Source organism: Equus przewalskii, chromosome 13, assembly GCF_037783145.1.
Source record: "Equus przewalskii isolate Varuska chromosome 13, EquPr2, whole genome shotgun sequence".
In the NCBI taxonomy this organism is placed as follows: Eukaryota; Metazoa; Chordata; class Mammalia; order Perissodactyla; family Equidae; genus Equus; species Equus przewalskii.
The window spans coordinates 71,045,807-71,058,674 of record NC_091843.1 but is presented as its reverse complement, the minus strand read 5'-3'; the positions used below and the strand labels follow the sequence as shown (position 1 = coordinate 71,058,674).

The 12,868-nt window shown below is 37.0% G+C and overlaps 2 protein-coding genes across 4 annotated transcripts in view; one reads left to right on the top strand and one right to left on the bottom strand.

The window, feature by feature from the left end:
• ERAP1 (endoplasmic reticulum aminopeptidase 1) overlaps positions 1-12,868 on the bottom strand; it is a 144,131-nt gene that overhangs the window by 102,488 nt on the left and 28,775 nt on the right. The window lies entirely within an intron of this gene.
• Positions 1-12,868, top strand: part of ERAP2 (endoplasmic reticulum aminopeptidase 2) — a 40,084-nt gene that overhangs the window by 9,663 nt on the left and 17,553 nt on the right. For all 3 annotated transcript variants that reach the window (XM_070569619.1, XM_070569620.1, XM_070569621.1), the window contains exons 4-9: positions 1,170-1,304; positions 2,998-3,118; positions 5,522-5,676; positions 8,561-8,674; positions 10,081-10,212; positions 10,442-10,573. In XM_070569619.1, coding sequence (XP_070425720.1) covers positions 1,170-1,304; positions 2,998-3,118; positions 5,522-5,676; positions 8,561-8,674; positions 10,081-10,212; positions 10,442-10,573 — 789 coding nt within the window. The remainder of the gene's footprint in view (positions 1-1,169; positions 1,305-2,997; positions 3,119-5,521; positions 5,677-8,560; positions 8,675-10,080; positions 10,213-10,441; positions 10,574-12,868) is intronic.

Here is a 12,868-nt window from a genome sequence, read left to right as displayed (position 1 = left end):
GCAGAGACCATCTCTGGGACAAGCTATCCAGAACAAATGAAGATAGAATTCAGTAATTACTCAGTGAATTTGATGGATGCGACTGACCTGTCTGTAGGCTTAAAACTTTTTGCTTCCTCAGTAGATAGGCAGAAACTTAAATTACTAATGACCTCCTTGGCGTGACTGCTTTCATTGCTGAATCAATGGAGCAAAGATAAAATAAGACTATGACTCAAGCTGTCACACAGCAAGTGAAAGAATGTGCAATGTCTTTGGAGTCACACGGTCATATCCACGTCTTGGTCTTGCTGTAAAACTAGCCATGTGATCTTGGGCAATTCAGTAACTTTTCTGAGACTGTTTGGTCGCAGGTGAAATAACACCTACCTCACACACAAATAATTAGAGGATTAAAAGTTAATGCAAAGCATCTAACACAACTTTGCTTCCTGTTTCCTTCTGAAACAGACATTTATTTATTATATAGTTGTCCCTTGTTATCTGCATAGGATTGGTTCCAGGACACTCAGGATACTAAAATTCACGGATGCTCAAGTCTCATATAAAATGGCATCGTGTTTGCATATAACCTGTGCACATCCTCCTGTATGCTTTAAATTATCTCTAGATTACTTATAATATCTAATACACTGTAAATACTACGTAAATAATTGTTATACTGTTTTGTTTAGGGAATAATGACAAGGAAAAAGTCTGTATGTGTTCAGAACAGACACAACCATGGTAGACCTTTCAATCCACGGTTGGCTGAATCCAGGGATGCTAAACCACAGGATTCAGAGAGCTAACTGTCTCATAAACAAAGGAAAAGGGTCTATTCTCTGGTCTTTTTCCTTAGATGTGCAGAATTTGAAATTGTGCCAGTCGTGGAGATTACTGCATTTTAAGAAAGTAGAAGCATCTAAGTTTTTTTCTGCTTTCAAGCAACAAAATAAGATTTGGCATTATTTTGGGATCCCAGAAGTAGTGCATTAGATCTTCGAGGAAGTCCAGAGATAAGAGAAAGGGAGGAGAGGCTACAGGATGTTATGACAGGCCATTGATCTCTTTTAAGGGCATGGAGTGTCCTTCAGAGTGTCATGCTTTCCTCTAGTTTACAACTTAAGTCATAGGCATTGTTGTAAAACACTCTAGTTTTCAAATGCTGATTCTTTCCCTTCCTGTAGGTTAAGACAATTGAACTTGAAGGAGACCTCTTGGAAGATCATTTTGAAACTACTGTAAAAATGAGTACATATCTTGTAGCCTACATAGTTTGTGACTTCAACTCTGTGAGTGGCACATCCTCATCAGGGGTCAAGGTGAGATTGAGTTCTAATTCCATACACAGTGCAGAATAGTGTCCTGAGGGCAATGAGCTCTTCTTTATTTTCTTAAGCTTTTTTCCTTATTATCGAAGTATCAATCTTATTCTACAAAATAGAGAAAGGCAAAAAATAAAATAAGTTACCCATAGTCCCATCACCAAGATATAATTACTAATAATATTAGTGTAAGCCTTCCAAATATTTTCTATATGTATGTTAGTATATGAGTGTACATAGTAACTATATACTGTATATAAATATTTTTCACAAAACATTATATGACTGTTTTAACTCAGTTTTCACCATAATATGCCATAAAAATTGAATGCTATTAAATGGAAATATTTTCCTATAATATTATAGTTATAATTGCATAGTACTATAGCCCTATGTATATATATGTATAGTATGGAGGTGCCATAAGGATTTTTAAATCAGCCTCTTATCTTAGGACGTCCACATTGTTTCCAATTGTTTTCTGTAACTTTTTTTCCTCAGTGAAAGGAGTTCTTCATAATTTTTAGTCTTCGTTGTTTGCAAAAATTTACAATACCCAATGATTATCTTATAAAGTTTGGAAAACATCAGTGGAGACATTAAAAATAAAAAAGAACTCCTTACCCTGAGAAATGAAATGATAGACGTTAAAACATATTCAAAGAATCAAATAATGTGTATAAGAAATAGTTATAAAATGGCTGTCACAATTTGCATACATATTATGCCTGTGGATATGTAGATATATATTATGAGCAACATATCTACGTACCTTTCACGGCATCTCTGCACATAGATATATATGTGCACAGATTCAGATGTGTGGGAGATCAGATGGCACTTTACTTCAGAGGACAGGTTCCTGTCAACTTCCTGGGATTCAATCGAGCTCTACAATTATCGACATGGGTGACTTGGAGAAAATTAATCTCCATGCCTTTCCACCCCTTCATCTCTAAAATAAAGATAATAGCACCAACTTCATAAGATTTTTGAGAGAATTAAATTAGATTTTACACGTAGGCACTTACCAGAGGGCCTGATAAACTGTCAAAAAATGGTGGCCATTAGCATATCCTTCTTATAAAAGTTCTGAGGGACTTCAGTTAATTCAGTTAATTAATTCAGTTAATTAAAAGAAGATCATGAAATAAAAGTAGCACTATGCCTGAAACCCAAGAAAACTGGAATCTAATTTTATTTTTTCCACTTAATGGTTAGTTACTTTGAGGGGTGTCAACGAACATATTTGGGCATTTTTGAGTTTATAGTAAAAATGACAGGGAAGTAGATCCAATAAATTCTTGAAAGTTTTCCCACCTCAGAGAACTATATTTTATTTGAACATGTTGGTGCTCATGATTTTGGAAGGCTAGCTCTCAAAATGCATGATAGTGATGAGCCCAAGAAGGCGCTCCTGATACAATGGGTTAATATAGTTTGAAATTTATAGATTAGCACCTAGGGAATGGATTGTAACAGAAGATGCAGGGTTGTTTCTAATTCAAGACGGACTTTTGCTTTAAAACTTTATAGAACATCTTACCCTCTATCAACTACATGCTTAATGATATCTCAATAATTTCTTGAAAAATGCAGTCTGCCTTTCTTTGGGTGAGGGTTATCGGAAATGGAACTGTACCAAGGAGCTGTCATTCTAAGACCACTTCTTCTCATCAACATTTCTCAGGTGTCCGTCTATGCATCCCCAGACAAATGGAGTCAAACGCATTATGCTTTGGAAGCATCATTGAAGCTACTTGACTTTTACGAAAATTACTTCGACATCAACTATCCACTCCCAAAACTAGGTAGGTTCAAATCCCACATCATTGTCTTTATTTTTCTTTATAGAACTTGCTTTGATTTCTTTCCTCTTTCCATGTGATTTAAATGAGCACTGAAGAGGTTCAGTTAGTCCAGGAAGCAGAGAAGTACCTCAGAGATGGTCCTTGAGTGTAGAAAATAAGGTCTTTATGAAAAGCCAAAGTAGTGTGAATCATTTGTCTATTCTTTTATCAGGTTTAATATTAAAACAGCTGCATTGCATATTAAATTTAACTGGATGAATTTTCTGGAGCATATATATATTTTTCTATACCATATTTGTACAAGACCAGCAATCTTTTATAAAAGTTACCAAAGGTTTATGTAAACAGAGGAAAATTGTCTCTTCATCTGTTATATACAGTACATTCGAGGCTGGAAGATAAGATTGCAGCACAGACTTAAAAAAACAGATTTGGAGGAAATAGATAATTTGAATGTGGTAGTAGTAGGTCTTTGTATAAGAAGATACAAACTGTCTATCTTGGTTTTAATTTTCTGTCTTTTTTTTTGTTAAAGATTGGCACCTGAGCTAACAACTGTTGCCAATCTTTCTTTTTTTTCCTGCTTTTTTTCTCCCCAAATCCCCCCAGTACATAGTTGCATATTTTAATTATGGGTCCTTCTAGTTGTGGCATGTGGGACGCCACCTCAGTGTGGCTTGGCGACCGGTGCCATGTCCGCGCCCAGGATCCAAACCGGTGAAACCCTGGGCCGCTGAAGTAGAGAGCACGAACTTAACCACTTGGCCAGTGGGGCTGGCCCCTAATTTTCTATCTTAAAAAAATAAAAGTTGTGATTTTTATAATGTTGTGGAACATATAAAAACCACGATTTAAGTTTTATAACTTATATAGATTAGTTTTTAGAGTTTCTGACAGTGACAAAACATCTTTTTTTCTTTGGGACGTTAGGGCATAAGTCCTTATCATGTCTTTCCTCCCCTTCCCCCACAACCTCCATGCAGTTTTTTTAGAAAAAGTAACGGGAACCATCAAAAGACATCTCTAGGGGCTTATTTCTATAGTTCCTGAGTTCTCACCATATTGTTACAGTGCAGGTTCTATATACTCTTTAGTGCAGATATACTCAACTCAGTTTCCCCGTACTGCACTGCTGGCCTCTATGTAAAAAGTCAAGGAAGGATCAAATAACAGCTGTGACTAATCTTACATTTTTCTTGAAAAATGCAACCTTGAAGACCATATGAAATGTCTTTTAAAACTAACTAAAAAGAAGCATGGAGCTTAAGAAAAAATAGAACAGACATAAGCATCTCTAATGGCTATGGGAAGTAATCCAAGTAATATAAAATCGTCAATGCAATTTAGAAAAGGAGTCATTCCCACAGTTGAAGTGCTAATGAATACTAATCTTTATTAGTGCTAATTTACTTTTGGATTGTCCTATAAATATTTGTTTTTGTCCACTAGAATTAACCAGTATTAATTCCAGACAATGTAATTACAAGCCAAGAGACTTGGTTCATTTCAAACTTTAAAAACATCACCTTCCTTTTTAGCCAAACAGTACTTCTCCCAAAATGGCCTGGCAGTGTAAAAAGAAAGAATTCCAAGATTAGATATTAACCAGAAATTTTCTAACCTACATGAAGTCATTAGCAAAGGATGCATATATACGTACATACATACACACGCGCACTGATATATTATAAATTAATATACATTATACCTGAGTTGCTTAAAGACAATGAAATTTCACTTTTTCCCCCCAAGACTTTGTTAAGAGGTAGAGGAAATATCAGTGTTGAAAAGGAAATTGAGATCAGAAAGAACTGAGGCCCACAGTTTTTCTCTTCTACTACCTTAGAAGGAACTTTGCTCATAATAAAGGCCATATGTTCTTGAAGTATTAATTGAAATATTGACTATAGAGATTGGTCCTAAAAGGCATTCTCCTGATATTAAAATCCTGTATCTTTCTCTTTTTTGTATAAATAGTTTATTATATGTTTTGATGAATCTCAAAAGTATTAGAAATTATTTGATAACTTTTATTTTTGAAGTTTTTCAGTAGTACTAATATAAAATACAATATGAGTGTTTTTAAATGAATTATTTTCTTAGCAGTAATGCACCCAAGGTGTTTTCAGAGTTTGGCACTTTTAGGAAAAAATGGTTAAATGTCAATAGGTTACTTCAGCTACAACCAAAACTATATTGATAGAACTTACTCTGCTTGATAATGGGTACTGGTTATTTTCAGTGCAACTACAAGACACCATCTCAATGTTTAGATATTTTTGGTATTTTTCAGAAAGTCTGCTTGTAGACTCTGAAAGGATCATAACGTATTTGAGGAGGAAGCAAATCTCACTTCTGGTGTGGAAACCATAATGATCAAGTGTGGTTGTTCTTGTTTCTTAGATCTAGTTGCGATTCCTGACTTTGAATCTGGAGCTATGGAAAATTGGGGCCTCATCACGTATCGAGAGACGTCACTGCTCTTTGATCCCAAGACCTCTTCTGTTTCCGATAAACTATGGGTCACCAAAGTCGTAGCCCATGAACTAGCACACCAGGTACCTGGCACTCATGACATTCTCTTAGTATCTGCCCAAGAGAGCATTTATACAGAACGCCACCAATCTCTCTGAAACAACATAAAATCACATTTTACCTCTAGAGGGGACCTTAGGAATTATCAAACCAAACACAATATGTCAAGTAGCAGAGGGCTCAGTCTCTAGACTATGGGAATCTACAGGAATTTTATCACAAGAGAAGCAGCCACTATATCTTCTAAAACCCTTCAAGGCAAAGGCTTCAAATATCTTTTCTCAAAGAAGTATGGGGACTATATGCAGAAACATATAGCAGAGAATTGGAAACCCTGCAAATATAGATTTATATTAAAAAATATTTCTCCTCATACCCCCTAGTACTGTGGCATTCCAATATAGAGCAAAATCAATCTCCCTTCCATTGGAACCTGTGATTATATGGCCACAGTGAAGTCCTTCAAGTCCAAGTCTCATGGGCTGCTGACCCTGGACATACTACCTAATTCTCTAAACTCCAGTGTCCTCATCTATAAATTAAGTCAATAATAATAGTTAAGAATATAAAAAGTTGATAACAGCTTCTAGAAACTGTTGTGAGGATTACAGATAAGCGTCTGCACCAGTCACATTGTAGGCACTTAATAAGCATTAGTTATTAATGATGATGACAATGACCGCTACTGCTGCTACCATTTCTTGCAGAATAAGATTTCCAAGGCCCATCTGTCAAGACTATATTACATAAAAACATGGAACTATAAAACCAGCTCTATAGATATCAGAGACTACTTCTACTCTATTTCGTTTCTGAAAATCTCCAGGAACAGTGAATGATTAAGGGCCCCAGAAATTCTCTTTCACCATGTAGGCAAATATCATTCCATTGTAGAAGGTGGTAATATCTCCCACTTTTAATTTTTACCTTTATTCTTTATCACCACTATAATACTGTTTTTGTTTTGTTTTCATTTTTGTTTTTTTAAGCAGTGAACTAAGTACCCAATTACGTAGGAGGCATGCTCAGCACTGTACTTTGAGAACATATGGGGGCTTCCTCTGGTTTAGAAACTCCCCACCAGCTCATTTTAGGGTTCTGATCGTTAGTCACTGGTAACTCTAAAGCACTTAACTGGGTCTGGGGATTCCTAATCTTTCTACCCAATGTTTGTAGGGAAATGGTCAGAGAGATCTACCTCAGGGCTCCATGCTCCTTCTGGGCCTTCCTTTAATAGCTTCTCTTTCATGGAAACACAGAGTCTAGGACTGAAGCAATAGGCAGCATTGGAATGTTTGTCTTGACTATTTTGTGTCTCCATCAATTTCCATATGACCATGTCACTCCTCTCTGTAAAACCCTGGCAAAGACTCTCAATGCCAACTGGATGAGTCAAGGGTCCATGGCATGGCACACAAGGCTCCCATGATGCAGCCCCTCTCTGCCTCTCCAGCCTCCTCTCTTACCGACACTGCAAGCTTTAGCCATCCCGACTACCTGCCATTTCCTCAGCATGCCAGATTGTATTGCTTCTCTATGCTTTTGCTCCTGCTCCCTGACCTGCCTAGGGGACACAACACTCCCAACACACCTGAAGACTACTTGCAAGATTCAGGAAATGAATCATTTCCTGACTATCCTATACACTCTCCCAGCAGAACTGATCCTTTCGTCCTGGAATCCTCTCTGTCTCTTGTACAGATATTGACTGTAGCACCAATGATGCTTTATTGCATGTATCTGTCTGCAGGTTGTCCTCTGTCATTTGTATTGAGGCAGAGGCTATATCATGTACATCTTTAGATTTCTAACCTATGGCATGGTGCCAGGAACACAGAAGATTCTCAATAGATATCTTTATTCAATGAATGAATAAGCCACTCTTACTAACTGGCGCAGTGACCAGAATCAGCTCAACCTGAATTTCTCATACTCATTACTTCTCAAACTGAGGAAACACCTCTCATCCCTGCTCGCAGATGCCCCTGGAAAGATTTGTGCCTACTTGCAAAATGATCTGAGGGTCATCAGAAAAGGAATAGAGTTTAAACAGTTTCCAGAAGTTACAGATCTAGCTGTTCTATTCTATAACTGTAACAGGCTCTTCTGAATCGTAGAATCTTTTTATTCAAGTTTCCCATCCTTCTGGAGATTGCAATCCTAAAATAGATAAACCAGATGCACAGTATTGGGCATATAGGCTAAATAAATAAAATATAAAAGTATATGAAAAAATAGTAATATTTGAAACTGGTGTTATAGATCAGATATAGTTCAAGGGTAAATTTCTATTTATATTACCCTTATGCACTCTTTTTATTTTGTTTATATATATTTAAAATCTCAGAACTTTATCCACTTTAATGGCCAAGTTAATCCCTGGAAGTTAGTCAGGGCAGAGGTTAACAATTAAATTTACCCATCAGCGATATTATGTAACAATCTGAGAGTCCTAAATGAATTCTTATGATTCTCTTAAGTAGCTGCTACTTAACATAAAGGAGTGACTTCACCAAAGATACTTTGGCTTCTGTTTCTCCTTAAACCATCATCATAAATCAAGGACAAGGTGAGATTATACTTACTGTATAAGAAAGAAAAACAACCCCACAAAATGTTTCCTTTTCTTAATATTAAATCTAATAGCTAGGAAATGTTGGGAGGATAGGATGGAAGTTCAGGAGTTGGAGGCAATATGGACACAAAAGGAACAAAAATGCAGTGGTGAGAAGAGAAGGCAAGGAAACCAGGAGAAGGAAGTTGTGCAGAGAGAAAAGAGTAGCAAAGATAGAAGGGAGGCCTTAACTACTAAAAGAAAGAAGTTAGCACCCATTACATCTTTTGCTACAGTAAATAATTTTTTTATATTTGTTTAACTTCTAATAACATTAAGTTTTTATCTCCTAGTGGTTTGGCAACCTGGTTACAATGGAATGGTGGAATGATATTTGGCTCAATGAGGGTTTTGCAACATACATGGAACTTATCTCTGCTAATGCTACGTATCCAGAGTTAGAACTCGTAAGTTCACAATCTGGTGTGTCATACTACATGCCCTAAGGAATCACCAATTCACTATTAAAATTTTTAGTAAATACCGAAAAGAACACTACATGGCATCGTGTTTTTGAATCCATAGTGTTTATTTGATATACGATAGAGATTGCGTTAGTTTGCTAGGACGGCCATGACAAAATACCACAGACTGGGGGGCTTACACTACAGAGATTTATTTTCTCACGGTTCTGGAGGCTAGAAGTCTGAGATCAAGGTGTTGGCAGGTTTGTTTCTTCTGAGGCCTCTTTTCTTGGCCTACAGAAAGCCACTTTCTCACTGTGTCCTCATATGGTCCATTCTCTGTACACAAACATCCCTGGCATCTCTCTGTGTGTCCAAATTTCCTTTTCTTATAAGGACACCAGTCAGATTGGATTGAGGCCCACCCTAAAGGCCTCATTTTTGCTCAGTCCCCTCTTTAAAGGCACTGTCTCCAAGTACAGCCACATTCTGAGGTACTGGGGCTAGGGCTTCAACATAGGAATTTGATGGGGGGGAGGAGGGCACATTTCAGCCCATGACACAGATCACAGAACTGGATCAGACACTGGAGGTTTTAGAGAACAATCAACATAAATCTCTCACGCAAAATTTGTGGACAGAGAGCACAAATATACAGCTGTGTACGTAGAGTGAGAGGAGAGAATATCACTGTCCACAGCGATGATATAGGACAAGACAATGCCCATGCCTATAGATCCTGTGCAGAGTTCTTGGCATATTAGCCTGAATTGAGCATGACTGGGGGCACACTTGTCCAGAATTTCCAAAAGTCCAGTTCACTTCCCCAGAATGTGTGAAAAGATGTCTTCAAACATGTCATCTTTTGTAGGTATAAGGGGGTCTGAGCACCACATATCAAGGTGGTTCGTAGTAACGGATAACTAGCTCTTTAAGGTAGATATTTGGTCCAGCATGGTATAGACAGTCATGGATTCAAAGTCAGTGTCTTCTTATTTGCTATATGCTTTAATCCATGGTTTAATCTCAAAACTTTACACATTCTCATTTATAAAATGTGTATAATGCATCTGCCTTGCATTACATACAAGGGTGTTGAAAGGGTTGCAGATGACGGATGCAAGGTCCTGGCACATAGCGAGCATTCACTAGCCAGGAACATTAGTCTTATTTCTGTGCCCAAGGGCTTGGTACCTGGTAAACATTCATGTAATGACTGAGGGAATGTTGGGTTTATGCATTTATGAAGTAGAGAATTGGTGAAAGGGGTCTATATAAGGGAAAAGAAACATCTTGTAAGAAATATTGATTGAATCCTTACTTCTAAGACTATCTTACTAGACCTAGCATGTTTTCTGTGGCTTCGAGAGTGTCATATTGAAATTGAAAAAGTTTCCTCCCCTGTTTAGGATAACTATTTTTTGGACTTGTGTTTCGAAGTAATTAAAAGAGATTCATTAAATTCATCTCGTCCTATCTCCAATCAAGCAGAAACTCCTACTCAAATAAAGGAAATGTTCGATACTGTTTCCTATAAGAAGGTAGGCAATTCTGCGGACAAGTGGAAGCTCTGTTTTCAGGAGAAATATAATGAGCCCAGTAAAATCAACAGTTTATTTTGTTGATGCCATGTTACTGCTACCTGTTTCACTTTTTATTTTGTTTGCTGTTCATGTCTCAGACATTAACATGTTCCATAAAATTGAAGCTTCCTTTAAAAACGTATACTACTACCTTTCCCTTTAATTTCTTTTTCTTTGTGTTTTTTAGGGAGCTTGTATTTTGAATATGCTCAAAGATTTTCTGAGCGAGGAGAAATTCCAGAAAGGAATTATCAACTACTTAAAGAAGTTCAGCTATGGAAATGCTAAGAATGATGATTTGTGGAGCAGTCTGTCAAATGTAAGTCATATATTGGGTTACAGTGGACTGTTGTTACACCTGAGAAGTGACAAGCTAATTCTGAGGGTTTATAAATAGTTATATTGCCAGTCAACAAATATGTATTCCCCTTGCCACACTGCCAAGGTTAATAGAGCCAGAACCTTTCTTTCTCCTCCAGCACCACACTAAACCAGGACGATGCACTGGGTTAGCCACACGGGTTCTATATTTCACCTCCTTCTCTTTGGTTTCTCTTCTCTGGTTAACCCTACACTTCTGTCTTATCTTTTTCCAAAATCTTTAATGACATTGTAAGTCCTGCTATGTGACACCTAATCCTCTCCACCCAAATTTTCAGGTTGAACTCTACTTGCTCAATTTTATTTCCCAATATTTTCTGTTGAGTAGGACATGTCTTCTCCCTCATAGGAAGAAATCCTGCTCAATCCTATGCTTGTGTTTCTAGTGCCCTTGTGACCTGAAATATCCTTTCTTCTTCCCAACAATTCAAATGCTATCCATCTTTCACAATCTAGCTGAGATTTCACCTCCTCCTTCCAACCCTCATTGGTTTGCCTTTCTGCTAAATGCCTAGAAGTGCATTTATGTTCCACACAGTGACATTCTCTTCTTTTTGGTTTCTACTGGTTCAGTAACAACAATGATAATAATATTAATAGAATTTGCTTAAGAGCAAGAATCATGTCTATTCTTTTTTTGAATGCCATGGCACCTAGCACACTATTGATTCTATAATCGTGATTAATAGTTAATGATTGATCGAAGAACACATGGTCTTTTGTCTTTGGGATTTGTGTAGTATAATAGGTAAGACAAAGCAGAAAATATGCAGTCAACTCAGACGATTCTAATAATGATTAAAATATTATTTGATTTTTCAACTGCAAGGAAAATTATCTTTTATAGCAGTATTGGACTGGCAAAGCTTTTGCCAGCAGGTAGAAGAACTCTAAACCATTGTAGACAGAAGAGGTCCTCTCTTATTTATAAGCACTTATGTCTTAGGGACAGTAACAATATTGTTCAATATTTGTATAGAACTTTACAGTTTAAAAAGAAATCTCATGTGCATTCTCTCATTTGGTATATTTTTTTTGTGCCCTTATAAAGTCTGGACTCTCATGGTCTAATTTGCATGTGATTTTGTGGTCAAAGAAACAAAGTCAAGTAATTAAAAATTTTTCTAAGTAGCTCAAATCTTTTATTCGCGTTTCTTTAAAATTGTAAGAGGGATTGAAATACGCAGTCCCGAGTAATACTTATAAAAATGCTACTTACTATTAATTTCCATCACATCCTGTAGTAATCCAGACGCTCTCTCTCAGAATTCCTCCTAAACTTCTCAACACCAAGCCTCACGTTGCTTTTCTCTTCCTTCCTCCTCCTTCTCTCTCTCCCTTGCTATGCATGTGTATATGCATGCGTGTGTGTGTTTATGTGTGCAGGTGTAGACATTAATCTAGACTTTCTTCAACAAGGAAGAATCTGTCTTTGGTATGCATAGTGGGTGTAGGGAGGATTAAAAGAGAAATGTGACTAACAATTACAGGATTCTTTTAGACCAACTGTGAACATTCCTATGTTAACTTTGGTCACATCATGCTTATAATCATCTCAAGAAGGTAGGCATTCTTACCCGTTTTTACAGATGGGAAAACTAATACTAAAGGAAAGATTTGCTCAAGATCATATACCATGTGAGCATGGAGTTAGTACTTAAAACCTGTCTTCTGACTCTAAGTCCAATATTCATTCTTTCAATTGCATGACTTCTTCCTAGTTCTCAGGAAAATCTCCCATCTAACCTTCCCCTAAGGGTCCTAAATTCTAATTGACACCCTCCTGATGCCAAATGAAACTGACATGAAAATGATAAATTCTGGAAAATTTCTTAATCAGCATTGTGTCACATAACATCAATTCTAATACATGTCAATAGCAACTTGGGAATCAGAAGAATTCTTTGTTACTATTTTTCATAAAATCATTTAATAGTACGTGAGAGCCTTAGACAGTGTGAATGTCATTTTTCCTATCTACGATTCCCTTTAGAGCATTAACTCCTGGTTATCCTGGTTATTGACTCCTGGTCGATTGCCAAGTTGGTGATTTTCTTAGGTCTCATTTCAATTCTGAATTCAAAATTTATGGTGCGTCCACTACATGCTACTGTGGTCACCATTGGGGAATACCCAGGTAAGTAAGGAGTTTCCCCCACTATCAAGGAATTTACACTACGATAGGAGAAAGTTCACACTAGACACAGTTGCCTCCTATATTTGTTATACGTAG